This window comes from Spea bombifrons, chromosome 9, assembly GCF_027358695.1.
Source record: "Spea bombifrons isolate aSpeBom1 chromosome 9, aSpeBom1.2.pri, whole genome shotgun sequence".
Taxonomy (NCBI): domain Eukaryota; kingdom Metazoa; phylum Chordata; class Amphibia; order Anura; family Pelobatidae; genus Spea; species Spea bombifrons.
This window is the reverse complement of record NC_071095.1, coordinates 8,944,142-8,969,428: the sequence shown is the minus strand read 5'-3', so window position 1 is coordinate 8,969,428 and position 25,287 is coordinate 8,944,142. Positions and strand designations below refer to the sequence as shown.

The window sequence follows — 25,287 nt, the reverse complement described above, 5'->3', positions numbered from 1 at the left end:
AAGGTTACATCTGCCATTCCATGCTGTCCCTCAGCCTAATTAATTATTTATATATATATATATAATATAACCTTTTCAGGTTTTTCTTACCTTAAAGTCCGAGTGCTTTTTGTCGTTTATACCATGATTCCCCTGTGTTTGATGTAACGCACATAAATCAACCTCTGTCCGGGGTAGGGTAATATGTATTTTATTCATATTTTTTTTACTTTTGCTTAAAGGCTACTGGGGCAATTTATTTTCTGGGGCTACAACAGCCCTCCTCTATAGTCTGATTCCAGCCACTGTCCTCCTCTATAGTCTGATTCCAGCCACTGTCCTCCTCTATAGTCTGATTCCAGCCAACTTTAAGCAGCCATTTCTTGTTAGAAACACATAAATGCTGGTATATATTTAAGTATTCCGTACCTTTAATATACATTTATGTTTAGGGCAGTGATCTGTACATAGACAGAAAAGGAAGGTCAGCAGCTCTAATTAATACTTGTTAGGTTGTTTATCATTTTATATCATGTGAGTAGAAAGCGGAAATTGGTCGTGGATCAGTCTAAAGCAAAAAAAATCTTTTGAGCGTAATACAGTAATGTTGGTCGCTGACAAAACCAGGTTTTATCGTTTTGTTCCAATGAACTCTATCTGCAGGTGGCCATAGTTGTCAGTCATGTGATATTTTGGATGACTCGCACACACACAGCACTGAGCTGATGCTTTATGGCAATGCTAATGAAGTCTGTTCCGCCGTAGGCTTTCAATAGTCAATGTCTGACTGGGTGACTAAAACCGAGCCATTCTGTTTCCCACAGTCAGGCATTGGGCTCATAACATTTTGAAAACATTATATATAAACTAGAATGGCTTTAGAAAGGAAAAGCAGGACAACGGTTGTGAAAACATATTTTAATCGGATACTAGTCATAAAAAATATCCCTTTAAGCCTCCATGGACTCAGCATAAGGCTGTCCTGAATATAAAGACAAATTCATCGCCCTTCAGCTACTAAAGAGTTAAACAGTAAAGGCATGTTAATCACAGTAAATAAATTAATTTTTAAATCACACTCGGGTTAATTCACGTACAGTCTGCGAGGGAAAGCCAAGACGTGATGCTCGTACGGACCTCACATTGGTATTCCCACAAATATGTATGGAATAGATAGATATATATATATATATCTATCTAATAAAAAAAAATTCCATCAAGCTGCTTCCCAGCCTTTGTAAAATGTCTACTCCTATCACGCTAAGCAGGCTCTTCCAGAGGGTAGCTGTTGATTTGCAGCAGGTAGATCCCATCGCTTACTGTTTCTCGCCTTCCACTGAGAATCACATGTTAAAAGTTACATGAAAAAGAAAAAATCCTAATAAATTAGCACAAAAATATTCTCTTTATACAGCATCTTGACAGCTTAGATCCTGAGGAAGCTTCATTAGCATTGAGGCCGACGGCCGACAGCGCAAAGTCATTTAAACCCGGTCAGGGTCTCCGCGTAGCCTAAAGTAAAAATATTACGCTTCTACCTATCTAATTTCCAATTATCCCACATAACATAGAAAGCCACGCATCACGACACCATTTAATATCAGATGGATGGAGAGCCTATGGATTCCAGTCTAGATTTGGCTGAGGAAAATAGGGGTTGTGATAGGCACACACTTCCCAAGCCACAGTAATTGAAATCTTTCAAAAAAATTCTACAATTATTGACAAATCTGTAAAATTAAAAACAATAACACCATATACATAGCAGTTACAATAGTTACATTTTATACAAATCAAAGGTCTAAAAGCTCATTAAGTCTAAACCAAAATTCATACATTAAAGCAACATTACTGGGGGGGGGGATATATATATTTTTGTTTTTTTAAGACTCGGCATCAAGGTTTGGGTTCCGGAGTGGAGTCCGTCCTGGATTCGCCAGCGGGAGGAGGTGGGGGAGTTGGGTTTGCTGGAGGAAGGTCGTTTCTCGATAGCGGTCTGAGATGCGGCGGAGGGAAGAACGGTTCTCGGTGCATGGGGAAGGGAGCCGGGTAATGCTGCGGTGGCATGGGAGGTCCCACTGAAAAAAAAAAGTGTTAAATAACATGCTGTTAGCAAGCGGGAGCAGAAACCAAGTTTGGCCCTACAGCTCTAGCGTAAATATGGCTGCTTTAGGGCACCGGCGTACTCCAAGATGGGGAGATATTGGACAGCAGCCCACCGGGTTGTCCACATGGCCCGTCCGGATTCCCATAGAAGCCTCTCAAAAAGGTTAAAAGGTATCGTTACGCAGATGCTACAACGTATCAACGCTGATACTCTGTATCCTCTGTGCTGATCCAGGATAGAATGTAACACACAGGAGAGCTTTGCTCGTAAACCAAAAGGGTTAAGATTTGCTTACTTGTGGCATGAACGGGTGGCATCCCCGGATAACCGGGAGGTCCGTACATCTCCACCGGAGGTGGTGGCATTGGAAAAGGTCTCCTGAAGTAAGGAACTCTAGGGTCCATTGGTAACAAAGGGACCCTCATTTGAGGTGGTGGGGTGTATCCCACAGGTGGTCCTTCCCTTGCTTCACCTTCCTTAGCTGGTGGCTGACTGGGCAGGTTCTGCTGGGGGGGAGAAACAAAATAGTCAAACAGTGACCGATGGACATTAAGAGATTAAAGAGCCCTTTCCCCTACGGCGACTTAGACTTAGAAGTCTTTACAACATACGTCGTTCTCCTCAGATCCGTTCCTGCTCGATTTATGTTCTGGGGAAGACCGGCCATCTAGATTAGAAACAGAAAAAGTCAAGACGCGCGCGGGATAGACATACGGCTACGGAATCTAAGACGAGACCGACGACTGATCGTTACAAGTCGGAATGGGATAGGATTTTTGAGAAGGCACTCGCCTGCCGAGTCCGTGAAAGGTCTCCCTGGGTTTCTAGTCAGTTCCGCGGGGCCGGAGAATCTTCCAGACGGCGGCGGCGGGGGGTAATGATAAAACCTTTCTGGTCGTCGTGGCGGGAAAAAGGGCTCTAGATTGAAGAAAGAAGAACGGCGGACGTGTTTGATTAAAAGTCATGTGTGGGGACTACGGCACTTTAAAGGAGTGCTCGGGATGACACGAGAAAGCGTGTCTTTAGAACACGTATGTACACTCAACGCACAGCTAAAAGAAAATAAAGCCTACCGCGAAGAAGCTGGAGGTTCTCTACAACCCTGCAATTAAAGTATAGCGGACAAATACCTGATGGGGGGCCGCCGGGTTTATTTTCTACCTCCCACGTTGGCGACAGGGACCCCGAATCCGACAGCGTTCTGTGATGATCTGATCTTCTGTCGGCGTTCATATCCCTTTGCTCTTTGGCTCCCGGGTACGCCGGGTAATACCCAGGTGACCTCATTGCTACGTAAAACAAACAATATTGTGCTTTAAAGGAATGTCTTGATATTAAATATATATTTTTTGGCTTAATTCTTTTTATTGTCCTTATAATAAAATAAGATATAAAATCTATTTGAAAAATGAACGGCCATGTGGCATTTTGCATCTGGTTCTTAAATATTAAAGGCAGGTGATTTATTGGAGTCAGCAGTATTTTATCTAAAATTAATTTTCTATATTAGAATTCATGTAATATTTACATACTTTATATATGTTTTTTTATATTGTTCCATTTTTACCCACTGATGTAGTTATGCTGCTGCACTCGGCTACCAATCCGAGAGGGTCCTTCCTCTGGGACCAATTATTATTAATTTATTTTCATATATATAGTTTTATAGAGCGCCATCATATTCCACAGCGCTGTACAATGGATAACAGGTAGTGCATACCATAATCTGACTTTCAGAAACAAGGAGGTGAGGAGGGCTTACAATCTAGAAGACGAGGTCATATCCCAGCACAAGGCAGCATCCGCACCGACCTCCGTGGTATTAAATCGGCCATGTTTCAGGGCCCCAACCCAAGACATTGTGGTCTCTGATTTACCTCTTTCGCCTCCTGGAAGCATGGGGGAGATTCTCAGGGGGCCATCCAAAAGCGTCGGAGGAGAGAGAAAGGTCCGGTTTTCTGGATGACGGCCGAGGTAAGAAGGTCCGTACGGTGAGCTCTCTGAAGAATAGTAAGAGAGGAAACAAAAGAAGAAGATAAAGCTAAGAACATTATAACGGGAGACGACATCATTTCCCATCTCTCCCCATTTCCTGCTGTAAGGAGACCGCGCCAATGTACAAACCAGAGACTTCAACTTTTAAGCAAAAAAAATTAAAAAAGGCCAAAAAACCCCAGTTAAGATATTTTTTTACTCCAAAAGGCTATCAGATTTCTCCTTGGATCAATATCAAGATTCGTGATCATCTTCATTTGAATGGCATGGTATTAATGGGAATTAAACAATCCCCCGGCATATAACAGGTTAACTGAATACCCGCTCTCATGCGTTAATCGGCGGTGCCGACGGCAGGTAACAGGCCATTGGGTTATGGATGACCAATAACTGACATATTGTTTATGGAAGGAATACTAAAAAAAAAAAAAAAAAAAAATTTATAGTTATGCTTGACCTTGGAGAAAGGGGAAGGACATGACAAAGATTATTACAAATGTCACCAAGAGATTTTTAACATTTTCTGCCCAAACAAGAGCCCGTTATACGAAGCGGAGGGGTTTAGAGGCAGCGTTTCCTAATTTATTTTCCGGAAAGGTCTTGCCGTTAAAAAACATAACCTTTTAGCCAAAACACCGACGTATTTAAAATACGGAAGTATGATAAACGTCTATCGCTGGAGGACCACACCGGGTCGAAAGGAGACATGACGGTCGGTTATGATAAAGGGGACACAACACACGATTTGGCGACACCAACGCGTTACCGCGAGCGCTTATACCTTGGTGGTTTATATAAACATCTGCGTAAGCTATTGGGGAAAAAACAGAAGAGAATTTCAGCCTTTGTCTTCGACAATATATCCGGTAGATTCCGAAACAAAGATACCAACGGTGGACCCGCCATGAGTCAAACCGGTCGTAAAACATCCCCGGCTACGGAAACCACCCGATCGCACGTTCTATATTCACAGCTGATTATTATTACAACGCGGCAGCGGGGGTCACCTAAAGAATTCAGCCGAGATGTCTGTAAACATGATGCAATTGTTATTATCTTATATAGCGCCATCATATTCTGCAGCGCTGTACAGTAGGTGGATTACTTTGTGTCGTTGAAGTAATAAGTGTTAGAATGGCAGCGTAACTAATCCATCTTTACTAAGAGCCGGCTCTGCTTGTGATGGGAGCGCCGTGCGTTTTATTAATAAGCGCCATCACCAACACGGGAAGAAAGAACGAGAGGATGTGTTTCCAACGCAGAGACTGAGAAGCTACATGAGAAATTCTACCTCTGCCGATCGTATGGATGACATCCAAGGCAAACGGATCCTTCTCAAGAAGTTCCATCTTGTATTCAGCTTCTGTTAATCTGTGTAGTCAGAAGGAGGAGTCAGAAGAAACGTATAGCCCCCCCAAAATGCAAATATTGCTCTAATCCCCCATATATATATTATATATATATAGATCACTTCTGCGGTTGGTCAGGTTCCCGACGCTTACTTTTGTCTAAGATGAGCGGTTTCTTTTTTAAGGTCGCTCAGGTTCCTCTCTGCTGCCCTTGATATGAGCTACAAAAAATAAAAAACACATTAAGAAAGACAATAAGGGTATAAAGAGGGAATCATAAAAAAATATTTTTAGAAAATATTAGAAAAAGAAGGTATATTCCATTTTTTTATTTTCTGATAAATTATATACAAAAATGTAAACGCACCCAGTTATCATGAGATTTCTTTTCATACGATGAAACCTAAAAGAAAAAAAATAAATTATATATATATATATATATATATATATATATATATATATATATATATATATATATATATATATATATATGTATGTATGTATGTATATTGTAGACTAAAATGCAAATACATTTTACCCCTTTGTTTTCATTCTTTCTGGGGTTAACCCATTAGCAGCAAACAAGCATTGCAGGACATGAGAGACAACACCTGTGTGGCTCTCTACTGTCCCAATCACAATTAATTGTATAAAACACAAGCATCTCCCACTGATGTGGGTTTGCGGACATTAACCTGGCTCTGGTAGGACGAAACTGTCTTCTCGATCTCTTCTTCCAACTGCTTTACGCGGGTCCTGCAAAGAGGAAAAATCAGCCAATCAAACTCTTCCAAAATATTTTAATGGAAAATTTTTTTTAAAAAAAAGACGAGAAGAAAACAAAACTCTTACTTGACATTATTAAGCTCCTCGGTCGCTAAATTTATTTTTTCATCCACTTTAGACAATTTCTCCTGTTTTTGAATCCGCTCATTTTCTTGGACAGTAAGTTTCCTGAGGAGGGGAAAAACTCCAGGGTAAGGATACCTCCGGGGATTTGCAAGGGGGGGGGTGTTAAGAGTGTAGGATGGTCACAGTTAATATTTTTTGGCCAGAATCATCTCTCAGAAGAAAAAAAGTAAAGTGGGACCAATGGTTTTTAAACACCTCTCCCTATGTTCATTTCCTTGTCGTTAACGTGGCATTCGCCCATACCTGTGCAGTTTTGTTTCATTCTCTTGATACATTTCGGACATGACGCTAATTCTCTGCTTCAGCAGCTCCACCTCGCTCTCGAGATGTTTATTTTCAGAGTCCAAGGTCTGCTTGGTGTTCTGAAGGTTTTTAATACATTCTGCGAAAAGAAAAAAAAGGCAATTTATCCTAAAAAGCTGTCATGCTCACCATCGTCTATGTTGCTTCATAACTTAAGTGGGGAAAACTTGCTCCAGATCTAAGGGTTTTACTGCACCTGAATAAAAGGTGGTGCTTGCTACATTAAATTTGGCCATGAAGCAATAAGCAGAGAGATCGATGCACCAACCTCACGGTCATAAACCCCCTCCTACCACTCTCTAACAAAGGGTTAATTAGGTCTTGTAAGTAAAACCTGCCCTATTCCTGTTGGGTATCCGGTCATGTTTATTGTCCTTGTAATATTTTTCTTATCTCATACCTGGGGTCTTGGTGAAGCAAGACTGTGCACTACGGCCCAAAATTCGGTACTAAACTTCTATTGGCGAAGAAATCTGGTCTTGGAGCTGGTAAGCAGAATCCTCGTAACCGTCCGCTACCCCCGTGCAGCGTGGCTGCCACATCTTACCTGTCAGCTGCTCCTTTATTTTCACTTCATCCGAGAGGTTTTCGTACACCTGATTCTTTTCGGACTCAAAGCTTTTTAAAGACGCATTCAGCTGCCAAAAAAATAAGAAAACTTCAGATTCTGTCATTTTTTTTTTTTTACAGGCCACTACTATAAGGATGCGTATAATATATATATTGCTTAAAAGGTTACACAAAAAAAAAAGAATAAAAAAAAAAGTATTTATCATTTGTTTTTACAGGTCAATTTCTCCTTTTACATTCATCATATTATTTGCCTCTACCCATATGATGTACTATACACAGTTCTTGCTCATACCTTTGCTGCGATGATTAACTTCTTTATAGTTCGTTTTTGAGGATCATCTGAATTAAGAAAAAAAAACACAAATATTAAAACCATATATTGACTACCGTTCAAAAGTTTGGGGTCACAGCTGTGAAAACCAAGGAAGTTTCTAGGCGACCCCAAACCTTTGAACAGTATTGTATTTAAGTATATATATATATATATATATATATATATATATATATATATATATATATATATATATATATATAATTCAAAAGAAATGAGCAACATATAGTCTAGAAATGTGCATTAGGCATCCTTTAGTACCTAAAGTCTCTCCGTTTTCAAAGTCCCACTTCATAAAGGCGAACGAGTTATCGTCCGTCTCGCTGGCATCATCCACCTCTGAGCTCCAATCCTTCATGTTTAGCAAATTATCAATCAGCGACTGAAAACAAAAGGAATATTTTCCAATTAAAAGGGTACGTCCCACAGGAAAACAAGTATTTTTCTTAGAAGATAAAACCCAGCGCTGTATACAGTAATATACCCCCCCCCGAGCGGTATACAGCATGTATATGTATATATATATATATATATATATATATATATATATATATATATATATATATATATATATATATATATATATATAGTATAGCACTGTATACAAAAAGTCAGTCGCCATTGACAAAAATCTGTTTTTATCTCATTGTGGCTCAAACACCACACCGAGCTGATGCTTTATGGCAGTGCTAACTAAGAAACAAGTCGTCAGGAAATTTAAAAAAAAAAACATTTTGGTCCATTTGCACCGATCTACTAGAAATGGTTTAAAAAGAAAACGGCTTCATATTTTTTAATGTAATACAAAAAGAGGGGAGAGCAGCCTTAAACAAGGCAGAGGGGGGGGGGTCAGGGAAGATTCTCAACCTGCAAATACAGGTAACATACAGAAGCGGAGGGCACACCTGACCCCTGCTGCGTGATGAAGACGGTTATCCTATACATTACCGTACTCGATCCATACATACTTTGATCTGGCCGTGCTTACTGCTCAGCTCCTCCTGCATCCCGTCCACGGAAGACGTCAGCATCTTGGAATTCTCATAAAGCTCAGAGAATCTCTCTTCCCATCCTTCTGCTTCTCTGGAAAGCTGTAGTAGAAACAAGAAAACAAAAGTTATTCTTCTACCCGTTGTATGTTGTCATTTCCCAGCATGCAACCGACCAGGCCCGGACTGGCCATCCGGCACACCGGGCTGATGGAGCTGCAGCTAGCCCCTACCCTACCTACCGGGTCCGCCACTCTAAGGGGCCGGGAAGTCCCCACCAAGGCCGGCCTTACGGGTCTGCGGCCGCACAGGGTATAAATTAAAACAACGGGTTTTTTTAACTTTATTTAACATGGAGGATGTTAAATAAAGTTGAAAAAAAACCCCGATGTTTTAATTTAAACCCTGTGCGGCCGCAGACCCCTAAGGCCGGCCCTGGTGGGGGCTTCCCGGCCCCTTAGAGCAGGACCGGCCTTTGGGGTGTGCGACCGCACAGGGCGTCACACTCTAGGGGGCGGGGGGCGGTCCGCACCGGGTGCCGCTCATCAGGGGGTGCCAACTTGCGGCACCCGGCACCCCTCCAGAGACGGACAGTAATGTCCTATTTTGGTGTGTTACTTACTTTAAATAAAAGTGTTAGATTTTTTTATGGTGTGGGGAGGTCATATTCAGTTTCGGACAGGTAAATGCTGCATTTTCGGTTTCAGTCCAGAATTCGTTTCGGTGCATCCCTACTACTAAGCCAGACAATGAAGTGGTAGGCCTACACCACATCAATGTTTGGCGTAGTATATAGTGATTGGTGTTATGCTGCACTATTGTCAATGTCTGGCTCAATGTATAGTGATAGGGATTACGCTGTACCACTGTCAATGTGTGCCTCAGTATATAGTGATAGGTGTTATGCTGTACCACCGTCATTGTCTGCCTCAGTATATAGTGGTAGGTATTATGCTGTACCACCGTCAATTTCTGCCTCAGTATATAGTGATAAGTATTATGCTGTACCACCGTCAATATCTGCCTCAGTATATAATGATAACAGTGAGAAGAGGCAGAGGTGGTAGATAGTGATACAGGGGGATAGATAGTGAGAAAGGGGAGTTTTGTTACAAGTTTTTATTCCTTTCTTTTTTTGGGATGGGGGGGCACCAGAGGAGTAGTCCGCACAGGGCGCCAGAACACCTAAGGCCGGCTCTGCCTTAGAGTGGCGGACCCGGTTGCAGTTGCGGCGGGCTTAAGGGGCTCTGCCTTAATGCGGCCATATTTTAAGGTACTAGCCTGGAGCTGCAGCTCCATCAGCCCCTAAGTCAATCCTGCCCTGCCACAGGCGCGGTCGCAGTTGCTGCTTGCTCTGGCAACGAGGTAAGTAGGGTGAGGGAGGGGGCTGCAGTGAGAAGGGGCAGAGGGGGGTTAGGTAGTGAGAAAGGGGGAGAGGGGATAGATAGAGGCGGTACATATTGATAAGTGGGGAAGGGGGTTACATAGTGAAAAGGGGGAACATAGTGAGAAGGGGCAGATAAGATGATGAGAGGGGGTAGTGTGAATGCGTATGAGAATGAATGAATAAATGTGTGGATGAATTGTGTGAATGCGTATGACAATTAATGAATTCATGTGTGGATGAATTGCTTGAATGATTTGTGAGACTGCATTAATGAATGTGTTAATGATTTGTGTGAATGATTAAATGCAAAGATGGTACATGAAGGGTGGGCTTTAACAATAAATAAATAAATAAATAAATATGGGCTGCTCAGGCTTAAATGCCCGGGCCTATTTTTTGTCCCAGTCCGGGCCTGCAACCGACTACCCACCCTCTTATCGGCCCCGAGAACCCGGAATCAGTCCTACCTGTTTAACGCTTTCCTCAAGGCGCAATCTTTCTTCTACCGAGTCTTGAAAGGAGGTTTCGAGTCTTTTCTGATTGATTTCAAATACTTTCAGTGTTGTTCGTGTCTGAAAATAAGAAAATGTTTTAAAAAGCGCTGCCAGAAGGACTTGCTAAAGTAAATCCCTTTTCAGATTTTTGGGGGGGGCTAAAATACAAATTAAAATAAAATTAATAAAATATATTTACCTCTTCCTTCTGTGATTTTTCTTTCTTGAAATTGTCTTCCAAAGCTCTGATTCTGTCATTTAACCCGGCGAGCTGCAAACATACGATTCCGGTCAAGGAAAGGGAATCAGCGCCACGTGGCGTCAAGTTTGAATACTCGCTGCCCCCCAAAGCTCATTAAAACAGGGGTGTTCAACCTGCGGCCCTCCAGCTGCTGCAGAACTACATCTCCCATAACGCTCTTTCAGCTAAGGACCTGGCAGAGCAGTATGGGAGATGTAGTCCTGCAGCAGCTGGAGGGCCGCACGTTGGACACCCCTGCCTTAAAATATAAGCCAATACTGGCTTTTCTGGCAGCAGGAAAACCCAAACTACCCCGATAAATATAATCAATTAATGACGACTATTTCTTCATTGCAGCTGTCATTTTTTTTTTTTTTTTTTTTTTTATTTATTTTACTTCCAAAAAATTGTTCAGGAAACCTTTTTTTTATGGGGACAATATTAACCATTTTTATTATTTATTTATTATTTTTACTTTTTTTATGATTTATTTTTCTATTCTCTCTTCCAATTTAAATTTCCACGGATAAAGGCTCAGTGAAAGTACAACATTACATCATGAACCCCTCGATGGGGTGTGTAAACTCTAGGAGAGGCAAAAAGAGGGTAAAACAGATCTTTGTGTACCGCGTCATGGAGCTCACAGCCCAGCTTCTTCTCGTCTTCCAGCTCCTGTTGCAGTTTATCGATTTTCTCTTCCATCGCAGAGTTGGAATTTTGAAGTTCTTCCGACAATGCCTAAGAAGGGAAATCCGCAGATTAAAATGCATTATTTTATTCATATAGCCTTATTCAACGGTCTTTATTTTCTTTATTTATTTATTTTTTTTAAACTTCTTAACATGGTATAATTTTCCCCAATAAAAATATTCTCTCCTTTTTGTAAGAAAAATATTACCGTATTATCAGAAATCTCTGTGAGCAGCTTCTGCTGGTCGGAGTCTTGTAAGGATTCCTGGACTTCTTCATACTAAAAGGGGTTGGGTACACAAAATCAATCAGAACTTCTCTATAGTACCCGAAATATTTTTATTTTTTAAGCCAGTATTTATTTTCCATAACAAAAATACATACATATATATATATATATATATATACAACATAATAATAATAATAATAATAATAATAATAATAATAATAATAATAATAAAAATAGATATAAAATGATAATTTACCTGTTTCTGGACAATGCTGAGTTTCTCTAGAACTTCACTTTTTTCTTTCAAAGCCTCAACAATCTTATCAGAAAGATTGTGTTCTCTCTCTAGAAGGGAAAGTACAAATATTATCGCCAACAAATACTTCTCCCGAAAACAAAACGTAGCATGAAAACATATATACACAAACTGACGTTTAACAGTTGCAAAAGGGTTTCTAACTAGTATGAACTAGCCTTTTAAACTTAAACGTGGATCAGCGAACACAACGTGCCACTGGAACACAGGAGTGATGGGAGTGATAAAGGGCCATTGGAACACAGGAGTGATGGGAGTGATAAAGGGCCACTGGAACACAGGAGTGATGGGAGTGATAAAGGGCCAATGGAACACAGGAGTGATGGGAGTGATAAAGGGCCATTGGAGCACAGGAGTGATGGGAGTGATAAAGGGCCATTGGAACACAGGAGTGATGGGAGTGATAAAGGGCCACTGGAACACAGGAGTGATGGGAGTGATAAAGGGCCATTGGAACACAGGAGTGATGGGCGTGATAAAGGGCCATTGGAACACAGGAGTGATGGGCGTGATAAAGGGCCATTGGAACACAGGAGTGATGGGAGTGATAAAGGGCCATTGGAACACAGGAGTGATGGGAGTGATAAAGGGCCATTGGAGCACGGGAGTGATAAAGGACCATTGGAGCACAGGAGTGATGGGAGTGATAAAAGACCTCTGTACGCCAATGAAAATATTCCATTAAAAATCCAGCTACAATGGTAATTTACAACATTAACCCCATCTGCGCTGGATTTCTGATCAATTTCATGTTACTTTGATCGTTACTACCGAAGGCCGTCTCCGTAACAATTCACAGCAGGGTTGGAGTCTCGGCAGGGAGGGAATGAAAGGTTAAGCACTCAAGGAGAAACATGGGACAATTTGTACTTACTTGAATAGCACCTGCTTTTAATCTGAAAAATAAAAAACAATTGTTTAATAGAATGTTCCAGAAAACGGAGTGTTTGACTTCATAGCTCTGCATACACATCCATTAATCACTAACAGGAAGGAAACGCATTGCGGCCGCTGCGATGCCACATTAAGGGTGACGCAATCATTCTCCTTAAAAGAGAAAGGGCAATCGCTTAAAAACACAAATAATCACATTTATACCCAAATATATAGAGATTTTTGGATGATTTTATTCTGAACAGGTGACAATGAATGGGACTGTGGCCCTTGGCAGGTTGTGACCCATAAAACTATCCTTTAAAAGGTATATGCAGTGTAAACACTGGGTACTATATCTACAAAGGGTGCTGGGAAAAAATGTACACGTAAATAAATGTAATGTAATGCATCAAAGGAACAAAAGGATTCTAGTTTAACAGAATCCTAGAATTTGACAGCAGATGGGCCCCTGTCTAGTCTGTCCATTTTCCCGTCCGTAAAGACTCCAATCTTAATCAGTCGTTGGTCTCGTCTTAGATTCAGGAGCCGTATGTCTATCCTATACACGTTTAACCCCCCTCGCTGTATTAATGGCCCCAGCTTTTATATTGAATATAATGTGACCGGCCGGAATTAAAGGGACGACGTCCCATAATGCCCCACGATGAGGTAATCAGCACCCTGGGAAAAAGATACGACTGTGTAATCTGACAGTGTTTATTTATCATAACGTATGGATTAGGATCGGGTTTAACCTACATTTAACCTTTAATGAACCATTTTTTTTTTTTTTTTTTAACATATCCCCCCCCCCAGTCACATTGTTTACTTAAAGCATCGGGAAAATGAAAAGGCAAATACCTAAATCAGATTGAATTCAGATTGGAAGCATTCTATTTTCTCTTATCTCATTCGTCGCTGTTTATCTTCACATTCATGCACATAAAAGCTATTAGAGGGAACAGGTAGAGTAACCTGGTAGAAGCCCAAAAGGTGTGAACAGGATCTCTAATGTCCGTATGATCACATCCTGCTGTTTTTTTTGGGGGGGGGCTGTTTTGCGGTGGGGGGATTTGGTCCATGTTATCATACATTATAATTAAATTATTGTTTATTGTTTTATATAGCGCCATCATATCTCATAGCGCTGTACAACAGGTATATATACATATATTATTCTCTAAAGGGTTTAACCCCTTAGGGACAACGAGGTGTCCCTAAACCCATTAATGACAATGCATTGCGACCCCGTACATGTACAGGCTTTGGCGTGAAGGGGTTAAGAGAAAAACCCCTAAACCCACCTTCTAAGGGTATCTTTTGCCTTCCCTGTCTTCTCCCCATAAACCTGTTTAGAGCAGCACAGGAGCCGCCGGGGGGGGGGGGGCGGGTATGGAGCGCGGATCGTGCAGTATGGACACACCAGGCTCCCGTACTGACCGAGACTGGGCAGAAAGGAGGAACAAGTGGCCATTGGCAAGTAGAGAAAGAGGGGCTTCTCTTTATCGGATAAGAGAACTGTTGGGCAAAATTCACTTTTTAAAGGAATTAAAATGATATATTTTTTTTTTAAATGAAGGGCAATTTAAACACTCAAAGTTACTTTGAATGAACAGGTGGAGATCGTGACCTCATCTTCTGGTTCAAATACTTACGGATCTTACAGCTCTACACGTAAACATAAGAGTTGTGAAAAATCCCAGCAGGGTCGTAAATATCACTACTTCCCAGGGGCAGCCATAGAAATCGGGACCGGGCTGAAGGTCCTCGGGTAACGTCGATGCGACCTGAAAAAATAAATCAATAAAAGAAAAAGAAAATTTAAATAACGTGTTTCCTGCAAATCCGCTGGAGCAATAAAAATAATAACCAAACGTTCAACGTCTAAAGCTTTCTGCAGAATTCGGTCATAATTTTGTAGGCAGTGCTTAGTTATCATGTGAAAATTAAAAAAAAGGCAGTCGTCATAGAAAAGGGAAAAAAAAGTGTTCTGTCTTATGATTTGATTAAACCTCCAGAAAAATGATAAAATAAAACGATAGATCTGGTAAAAATTGTATTTATATCATACGCTAGACGGGTCAGTTAGTGTTTGGTCTCAGTGGGACGGCAGCTTTAATGTGGCATCTACAAGCTATTGGGAGGTTAATTTTTAACTTGTGCAGCTCCGTAAATTAGGTGACAAGTGGCCGAAATGACTTTCTCTTTCTTAAGAAGTCTAGAACATAAAATCTACAATTAATTATATAATTATATTATATATATTATATATAATTCTCTTTATAGCGGATCATTACCAGTTCTTAAAACTACTAAAATGAGACATAATCAGCTGAATTTATAACAGAAAATATCTTTTTATTTTTATTTTATTCTTTTAACGAGAAGCGATGGGCAAACTAGGAAATAAGATGTGTTTTTACCGATTTAACACCAAAAAATGCTTTTTTAATATTTTGTTAACAAGAGGCTGTGTAAACGTTCTTGACGATTATTGAATGCGTTCTAGAACATTTTTTGCAGATAAAACACTCATTTATTTCACATTTCATAAAAATAATCTTATTTTGGTTTTACGATTCTGGGAAAATTGAACTTTTGTTCAACTTTTGCTTAACGAGTATTTATGGGGAACAAATATTTAAATAAACGAGCATGGTTTGTGGTCGGATAGCGCGGCAAATTGTTAGCATCCGTAGATCATATGATAGCCAAGGGCAAGTGCTGCAAAAATTTAAAATAAAACAAGAAAATAGCTGAATTCATGAACTTTGAGTATTTAAAGGGACCTCCCTTTAATATTTTTGTGCATATAAATAAAAGCGCTAATCTACACAAAGCATATTTTCGACACAGGTTTCCTTTTTTACTATTTGACTGTTTTAAGACAAAAATAATCCAAAACATGTTAGCTAAACATAGTTATTTTGCATATTAAGTTAAAATTAACAGTCATTGATTAGAACGAGCAACAGAGAATTAATCTAAAAAAAAATTATAATGAAAATATTACACTGCGCTGATCCTTCCACCTTTTTGTGGGTTTTTTTTTTTTACTCGAATTGTTATTTTTAATGTTTCAAGTTACCGATAAAATAAAAACATTATTTTGTATATAATAAACAAACTGAATGAACCTTTTCATCGAAGGCCTGACAGCTGCTATGCGCCCCAAGAGGTTCTGCAGCAGCCCTCAAGGGCCCGACGTCCCTAGGCTGCCCCAGTTAAGCCCTCGGGGGGGGCTGTTTGCACCCCTTTTTACCCCAGGATGTGCAGCAGCCATTGAAATCCTCTTTGTGATGATATTTAATAACTCCTGACCCCCCGCAGGCTCTGCACCCGGACTTTAAAGCCCCCCCTTTGATGACATGTAAAGCATAACTGCCCCAGTCCAAGCCCTGTGGGGTGCCCCCATTATTGTCACCCAGAGGGTAAGTACAATAGTAAAGGGTTAGGCAATACTGAGGGGGTCAGTAATCTGCCCCTAGAGGAGGAGATGGGACCCCAAGTACTCACCCACTGCAGCTTCTCCTTCACTGCTACATAATACAATTGTGTGGCCCCTGCCATGTCTCTCCTGGGATCAGCGGAACCTACAGCCCTGTAGTAACATCACCTCCACCGGCCAGTGAGAAGCGCACAGCTGTACCGAGCCACCGGCCGGACGGTACCAACTAGCCGGTAAAGTTCGAAACCCCTTACAGCAACAAGAGCCACTCACTATCCATATCCGGGCGTCTACCTGTATTAATGAACTGTAATGATTAACAAGCAGCCGGGGTTATTTAGAACTGCCGGTGCATTAGTAATATTTTTATGCTTGTCTCCCCCATTCGCAGTACATTGGTTTGGCTCAAATAAGGGAACCTACAAGGTCTGCGACAACAAGTTCAAAACACAAGAGACGTAAAAGAAGCAGCGCTTGTCGTTTCCTGTTACACGCGCCATCCTGTTGGAGATGCAGGTGAAGCTCTAGGGTATGGAGCTCGGTCTTGCGCGTGACGTGCTTTATTCGGAAGCTGAGATATGCTACATACAGTCCTAGAGGTTTCCTCCTATATCCCTATAGAATAACCAACGTGAATCACAAACAGTGATCTATGCGGCATTAATTACAGTTTACACCATTATGACATTTAAAAGCCAAACATATATATGACATATAATGCTGGCCTTGAAATCACAAAAATGTACAGAATACCCATATCTGAGAACTCTCAGGGGTTTTTGCCCTAGTCTCGGGGTGAAGGGGAAGATTAAGGGGATCCTATTAACCACCACCACCCCCACTAGGATCATATATAAGACTCCCAGTTGGTGCTTTTGCCCCCAGTATGTTATGGTTGATATCCCTGCTTGAATGCAGGTGAATCATTTACGTGTATCTTTAAAATAATGAGAAGCCAAGGTTTCCGCTATTTCAGCCATTTGATGAGTCACTACGTAGAGTCTTCATGATGGGCTATTAAAGGGTTAATATTCCAAGCTCATTCCCAGATATGATAACGCAAATCCAATCCGACCCCCAATTACAATCTGTTTTTAACTAGTTCTCGCTCATTCCAAAAAAAAAAAGTGACGTGCTTTCCGAAGCCGGATCCTAATAGTAGCATTAAAAAAAGTAAGAACGCGGTAGCACGACGTGACCCTAGGGCTTTGTGGTTGCGCGTATCATATAACCCCCACGGGGAGGAGGGGGTTAATCATGTGCTTCATCGCTTACCGTATCCTCTGTTTCAAAAGTCTCCATTTGGCGTGAAATCCCAATAAGTGAAAATATTTGCCGTGGTTAGCGATCTATCGGGAGGGCAGCGATCTAAACAAATCGCGCTCGGTGCTTATACCCTCCTGTAAGGGGATCCTGCGCGGACGTTCGTGCCGTGGGGGGGGGTGACACAGGTGGATTAGTGACTTGCAGCTAATACAGAGTCCGGCCATATCCTATTTCCACATATTTTGAATTTTTAGTCCGTTAACCCCATGACTTCCAGGTGGGGGACAACGTGACCAAGTGAGTGGCACTATCAGTTGTAAGCTCACTTAAGCAGGGCCCTCCTTAACGTCATTCCTCTAAATCCAAATTATTACGTGAAACACTACTTTTTACACTACCACGTGGGTCACTCCGCTGCTTTCATAGAAAAAAAGGACATTTCTGGCTGTAACATAATTCCTAAAGGGTTTCCTAACCATCAATTCGCCTTTTAAACTTGGATCAGCGAACACAACGTGCCATTGGAACACAGGAGTGATGGGAGTGATAAAGGGCCATTGGAACACAGGAGTGATGGGAGTGATAAAGGGCCATTGGAGCACAGGAGTGATGGGAGTGATAAAGGGCCATTGGAGCACAGGAGTGATGGGAGTGATAAAGGGTCATTGGAACACAGGAGTGATGGGAGTGATAAAGGGCCGTTGGAACACAGGAGTGATGGGAGTGATAAAGGGCCTCTGTACGCCTATGAAGAGGTTCCATTAATAAGCCGCCGTTTACAGCTACAATAGTCATTTATAACATTAACCCCGTCTAGGCTGGATTTCTGGATCTGTTTCATGTTTTTTTAACGGACAAAATGTGCTTTTCTTTCAAAAACATGGACATCTATAAGTGACCCCAAACATTTGAATGGGTGTTTGTCCTGTTTACCTGTTTATCATATTCTATGGCATATGAAGGAAATAAGATATTTAAGAATGTATTTAAATATATAATGTTATTTTTTAAATTAATTTCTTTTAAAATTCTTTTAGCCCAGGCCTGTAATGACCATCTGGCACACCCGGTGGGCTGCTGGCCAACAGTTCTCCAAACTCCCGCGGCACGCCGTGGGAGCATAAAAACGTAACATGCAGCCAATTACATCTAAGACGTTGGCTACACTTACATTATTTGGTGGCCACAGGCCTTAAAGTGCCAGGGCTGCCTCGTCATCCCCCGGTCAGCCCCCACCCGCTTCCATCTATGCCACTCCCACTGCCCGCCTATTTTGGGTCATCCGACCCCTACTTTCGAGCATGCCCCACCCACTCTGCTCATAACCGCCCCCCTTTCAATATGCCACACCCACAAAAAAACCTTCTTTTTTTTTTAGACTGCATTGGATTACAATCTGACATCATGTCTACAGTCGTATAGTTGATGAGTACATACCTTGTTGAGGAACATCTTTACTGCCTGTAAGGCAGGGCTGACATAGCTGGAGTAGGCGACCAAAAAAGTTGAATATGTAGTTTCCCAAAAATGAATAATACCTTTAAAAGAAAAAAATAAAGTTATATGAACGATAGATAGATAGATAGATAGATAGATAGATAGATAGATAGATAGATAGATAGATAGATAGATAGATAGATAGATAGATAGCTAGATAGATAGATAGATAGATAGATGGATAGATGCATATAATATATAGATAGATAGATAATAGACAGATGGATAGATAGATAGATAGACAGATAGATAGATAGATAGATAGATAGATAGATAGATAGATAGATAGATAGATAGATAGATAGATGGATAGATGGATAGATAGATAGATGGATAGATAGATGGATAGATAGATAGATAGATGGATAGATAGACAGATAGATAGATAGATAGATAGATAGATAGATAGATAGATAGATAGATAGTTCAGAGGCATCGGATACCCAGCAGTACAAGTTTGAATGTGACATCATCCCAAATGTTCTCCTATTGACGGCATCATTGTTGGCCTAATCGGCATAGTTATCCTTCCGCAATGATGTCCCTAGCCTTAAATATTTTGGGTTTAATCAACTAGCCCAGAGACTACCTCCTGCTCTGGGCAGTCTGACACACTATTCCTATACCCCTAAGGCTCCTAATACCCCATTGTGGTGCCCAGGGTCACTGTCCCTATTGGCTCTTAGAAATAATCCCTCTGCTTGTTCCTTACCGGTAAGCCACCTTAAACTAGATTCAGATGACGGATCCTCGTTAACCTCCAACTTCCTCCTTTGCTGTATAGAGTCCATATTTCCACTTGATGATTTGGGCTCCGTGTGCTCGCTTTTATCACTGGGCGGCTGTGATTTATTTTCATCTGCAACAATAAAAAGTGTTCTAAACGGATCATTCCTTAGAACTTTATTAAAACGTTCCAAGATTCTATCGTATTGATCTTACCTGGTAACATATTTGGAGTTTCTGGACTGCTCCTTAGAGTTTGCGCCTCAGTTTCTTGTGATGCTAAATCCGTATAACCTGGGGAAGGTTCTGGATCATCAGGAGGACTCTCAGATTTCTCACGTACGGGTATATCCTCCAATAACTGATCTTGGTTTAATTCAATATGGTGGCTGGTGAGGTCCTCGTGGACTTCACCACCAGAAGGACCATCTCCAGCCCCACTTGATACACCCAGAGTCGAAGAGTCATCTTGACTTGGATTTAAGGGATTTTCCGCCGAGTTGTCTTTACTTGCTTCGTCTGCATCTTGAAGATCTTCTTGTTTCTTCGCCTCATTTTTATTTGCAAACCCTAAAACATTTTTCATTCCGAAGCTAAACCATTTCGCCTGAGAATCATCCGGTTCTCTAGCTTTTGTTTCTGGTTCCTCAGCACCCATATCGATGTCTCTCAAATCATTTTCTGGATCCGAGTGAACATCTTCCAATGTGTCACTAGATTGGACGGAGTCACCGTCCTTCGGCGTTGGGTCAGCTGCTGCTTCTTTTTCTCCAAAAGGCAGGAACTTTCTTATTCTGCCACCAAACCAACCAGATTTTTCCACCTGCACTTCATCTGAGTCCTTGAATTCATTTTCCTTTTTCACCTCTTCCATTTCTGTCGCCCGGACAGCATCCTCTTGTAGTTGTTCTTCACCGACTTCCTTAGCTTCCTTCTCATGTTTTTGTCCCAAGCCAAACCAGCTTGCGATACCAGAAGGAGCCCATGCTGGTTTGTCTGGAGAATTTTCGTCGGCCTCTAACTTTCCGGTGACAATTCCATCTGTGTAAATAGACAAAACGGGATATTTGCCAAAAGATCTATAAACGTAGCGTGATGATTTAGGAAATCTTGATGGAGAACCCTTTTGGGGGTAATGGTAGGCCCTAAACCAAATAGCACCATTACCCAGCACCTTCTAGAGTTAAGAAGGGCTTTTAGTCTTGTTGGGGGCAAAACTGGCAGCCGCTTTAGGGGGTTTGCATGCGTTCCCAAACTTGATACAGTTGTAACCATGTTATTGTATATCAGAGGTATTTAACAGCTCTACAGTCCTTCTGTGACTTGTGATGGCCCCATGATGGTCAAGAAGCTATTGGCTGGTTGTTTGTCATGGGAGTTATAGTTCCATAATAACCAAAGAACTCCTTGCCTCTACATTGTGACGATAGAACCAATGCCCATTCTTATTCTGCGTCTCGAATACTTGCCTTGATGCCTTATTGCCTCGTGTCCTGTCCCCCCCAAATCCATTTCTTCGGTATCTTCGGTAGATTTATGGAGTACGCTGTCTTCATTTTCAAACACGTATTCGCCCCCGTCCAGGCATATGAAATCAATTTCCTGGAAAATCCAAAAAAATATATTCGATTTATGTAAAAAACAAACAAACAAACAATCTCAATGATCTAAATATCAACACAAAGCTTTGTTATCAAGCCGTTGGCCGCGAGTTTGGGTTTTTGCCATGAGTTATACATGGTTTCAGTTCGATGGTATAAATGGAAAATATTCTGATTATACTTCCTCCTCAAACATGTTAAATTCATTACTTGAACACCTGTATGCATGTTTCGAATTAGCGAGCGGAAGATTCATTATTCAATCGTCGTCAAATGAAACCACCCAACGGCTCTAATCCCTGTGCTCATGAAAACAAGGACTTGTCTGAGATAAAAGGCATCCTAAGTCACCTGTGTGCAAGTATGGATATTGACCATGATAAAAAAACATCTCTTTGGGGTCAGGCTGTAGATGACTAGCCAGCCCTGGCACTAGTCAAGCGGCATGGGGCCACTCGTATCCACCCTACAACCACACACTATAGGGTCCTGATTGGTAGTATCGGTAAATATGTGGCCCTATCAGCCCAACCAGGCATTTGCCCGGTGTGCCAGATGGCCAGTCCAGGTCTTTGAGGCTTCAAACCCCTGCCTTGTTCACCAACTTGGACTTCTCTTCTGGTAAGATCTCGGCTCAACTTGTATCGACCGCCAGTCGGCTCACCTACCTCTAATTAATACAAATCTTCTAAGGTTCCACTAAGTTCCACCTTGACTCCACTTCTGCAAGCAATATAAAATCCGGCGTTTACCTGAAATGACCTCAGTTCATGGAGCCCGGAGTAGATTGATGTCCAGAAGAGGACATGCAAGACGATGAACATCATTTAAACCTTCTTAGACCCCACTTAATATGCAGGTTTGTAACAAATTGAATATATAAGGCGCCGTACATGAAACCAGAGTACCGGCACAAATGAAATTATCGATGGATATACTAGTTAACGATATCAATACCCGAGACGCTCACACACACATCTAGATTTACCTGCGCGGGGACCTCGTACTCCTTGGTCAGAAAAACTTCTTCGATCTTCACGGCATCTTTCGAGAAAAAGCCATACGCCTTTCCTGTCTGCAAGAAACAGAGGGAGGTTTGTCGGCCGCATCATTCACTCATAACTCCTATCGTAGACTTTGACGGGGTGAGTTCTTACGGGGTTCTAAGCTCCCTGGGTATGAATTCTGCCCTGCATCCATTTATGAATGTTGGGCGTCAGGACAATGGATATTTTTGTCAACTACGTATGCAAAGTCTCCATATTCCAGTCCTGCCTATTCTGCACTCAACCAATTTTGGCAGATAAGTCTTTGAGATGACTTCACTCCATCTTTAGCTGCCTGAAATGCAGTCACAGCAAGATCTTGGGTTGGCTTTTGAATTGCACTTATAGATTTCTCAGCTCACTGTGCCATAGCCCCCGAATTGGAATGCCTTTGTTGGGGTGTGTGGCTAAAGATAGGGGCATCATCAGGAGAGGCAGCATAAGACTACCTGCCCACTATACCTGAAGAGCCACCTTGCGGTAATCAGCCTTGAGGCCACTGACAAGCTGTTTGGTGGCAAAGATGGTGCAGACAAGCTGTTTGGGGAACTAAAAAGCTGTTTGGTGGCAAAGGTGGTACAGACAAGGTGTTTGGGTTCATTGGCAAGCTGCTTGGGGACAAATATGGCACAGGCAAGCTGTTTGGGGGGCAATGATGGCACATACAAGCTATTTCGGGGCACAGAAAAGCTGTTTGGGGCAAGATATGGCACAGACAAGCTGTTTGGGGGAAAAGATGACACACACAAATCTGTGTGGGTACAAAGATGGCACCAACAAGCTGTCTGGGGACAAAGGTGGCAATTTTAAGTCAGAGAGGCTTGGGGAAATTTACCCTGTCTGTACCCTATGCAGATGAGTATGAATTTTGTAGCTGTACAATTTGCTTTTAGGAAGACGGAAATATCCATCATTTTTATATAAAAAAGTATCAGCATTTCACTTTTTTACTCACGCTCCCCTGCCAAAGATCATCTCTTCTTCCAGATAGTTTGTAATACACATTGATCTCTTCTCCTGCTTTAAAGCGTAAGTATCTGCAGTCGGGTCCTTGGTAGTCTCGAATAGCTAGCGTCCTGATCATCAAGCCTTCAGGGCGAGAAGAAGACATTTCAGATAATGCCAGCGACGCGGCAGCGGAAAATTATTGTGAAAAAAAAATTGACGAAAAACATTCAGTTTTTTTTATATTTTTTTTTTTAAAGTCATAGCAACAAAATAATAATAACTGGATTTTAATCACAATTTTATTCTGTAATAAATAAATAAATACATTTAGTAATAATTTTATAAATATAAAATTGAGGTACTCCTCCCAATTTATTTTGCCGCCACCCCAAAAAAAGAAAAATATGGGGTTTTTTTGTTGTTTTTTTTTTTAAAAAAAACAAAAACAAAACAGCTTTCGATTACAACAATTCTAGTTAAATATTATGTTCTGTTTTATCAGGGTCTGGTAATAAACCGAGCCTGAACTTCGCCCTTCTGTGCGATAACCGCAAGCTAACTTTTTTTTCCCCCTCCTTAAATAAATCACAAATATTTTTTTTTTTAAATTACTTAAAATCTTAAAATGCAGTTTTTAAAAGTAATCTTTCTTATTGTGGGCTACACATAAATTATTAAAAAAAAATAAAAAAAAATAATTGTCAGAAAAACACCATTTATTGCGTTATCTGCACAAACAGAAGCTCGTATACGGGCGTTGTTTTCTCAGTTCTATATAAAAATGATAAATAATTTAAAAAATACTAAAAAAAACTTTCAGTTACTTTATGAATTCAGATTGAGTAAAAAATAACAATTATTGCCTATAAAGAAATATAATAAAATGTGAAAAGTGAATTATTTTTTACCTATCGGTTTCTTACAAACTATGTTTTTAATGCATAATTTAGTTTTTACATTTAGATTTGGAATAATTATTTTTCCCCATAAATTTGGGGGGGGGTTTAGTTATTTTTAGCTCGTATACACGTAGGCCCATAAACTTACTTTCACACTGGGGATCTCCGCATTTTTTCTTTTCCGAGAGAATTTTTTCACTCTGAAGTTCTGCGATGAGCAATACGATTAGCGCCAGGACTTTGTGAACGGCCATAGAGACGATACGGGAAGGACGATTAACCAAAAGAGGGAAAGTAACCGAGGTTCCTATGAGAAGAGGTCGCCCGTAGCATGTTTCCGAGCTCCAAGTCAACGCATCTGGCCCTGCTTTGGACAGGCTGCGTGTCAATGATTACAATGGCAGAGATTGGTTTAATGGTTAACCAAGACACCGCAACTAAGATAGCGTCTCCGCAAATACATGGCAGGCATTCCACGCGTCTAAAGGTGCAGTTCCACTTAAAATCTTAAAATGGGCTAATATTAACTTATAAAGTCAATGTGGATGTCATTTTTATGGTTTTTCGGTTACCTTCTAGTATATTTAGATAATAGTTTCACATAAAAGACCTTTGCACGCTGGGAAGTATCGCACAAGTGTGTGAAGAACAAGTGGCAACATGACCGGCAACATTAAAAACAGAGTTTACCTTTCAAGGCCACCAGGGGGCAGTACGTCCACAGGAGGGATATCGGAGAAGCCGAAGCCTACAGATTTTGTCTCTTGAGAAGATGCATGTAACAAGCTGTTTGATACATCTCATTGGTATTATAAATGATTGATTTTTAATTGATCAGAGTTCTCCACCCATTGAGCAGCAGAAGCGAGATCGCCCCAGAAGACAACGATCTGCCCTCCAGCTTGGCAGCGGGGGGTGGGGGGGATGCCACCACCTGGACCTTCCACCAGAATACATTGCATCTAGTTGCGCCCCAGAGTGGCAGGGGTAGCATTATATGATCTATCTGAACCAATCACTGACAATCTGGAGTTTGGGTCAGATCCACTTAAGTGCCGCTCCAATCCAGTCCAGCTGAGGTTGTA

The 25,287-nt window shown here is 41.2% G+C and overlaps 1 protein-coding gene across 1 annotated transcript; it reads right to left on the bottom strand.

The window, feature by feature from the left end:
- Window positions 1-1,851: 1,851 nt before the first annotated feature.
- Window positions 1,852-24,589, bottom strand: MIA2 (MIA SH3 domain ER export factor 2). Its single transcript, XM_053475531.1, has 31 exons — window positions 24,351-24,589; window positions 23,311-23,444; window positions 22,298-22,384; window positions 21,178-21,310; window positions 19,925-20,749; window positions 19,695-19,841; window positions 18,923-19,023; window positions 14,427-14,558; window positions 12,770-12,791; window positions 11,836-11,924; window positions 11,559-11,630; window positions 11,288-11,398; window positions 10,619-10,690; window positions 10,393-10,497; window positions 8,518-8,640; window positions 7,811-7,931; window positions 7,511-7,557; window positions 7,193-7,283; window positions 6,586-6,724; window positions 6,283-6,384; window positions 6,126-6,186; window positions 5,798-5,833; window positions 5,584-5,651; window positions 5,373-5,452; window positions 4,863-4,892; window positions 3,964-4,086; window positions 3,217-3,375; window positions 2,879-3,004; window positions 2,698-2,753; window positions 2,382-2,592; window positions 1,852-2,057 (listed from the first exon to the last, which is right to left on the bottom strand). Exons 1-31 carry the CDS (start codon window positions 24,454-24,456, stop codon window positions 1,876-1,878), a joined length of 3,891 nt encoding a protein of 1,296 aa, XP_053331506.1. The 5' UTR covers window positions 24,457-24,589; the 3' UTR covers window positions 1,852-1,875.
- Between the last annotated feature and the right edge of the window lie 698 nt (window positions 24,590-25,287).

Excerpts from the sequence above, each read along its gene's own strand:
- MIA2 (XM_053475531.1), bottom strand. The coding sequence starts at position 24,456 with ATGGCCGTTCACAAAGTCCTGGCGCTAATCGTATTGCTCATCGCAGAA. Across the intron at positions 5,834-6,125 it reads TTTCGTCCTACCAGAGCCAG|GTTTCATCGTATGAAAAGAA; the intron begins GTTAATGTCCGC and ends TTTTTCTTTTAG. Across the intron at positions 3,376-3,963 it reads GCTTCCAGGAGGCGAAAGAG|CAATGAGGTCACCTGGGTAT; the intron begins GTAAATCAGAGA and ends TGTTTTACGTAG.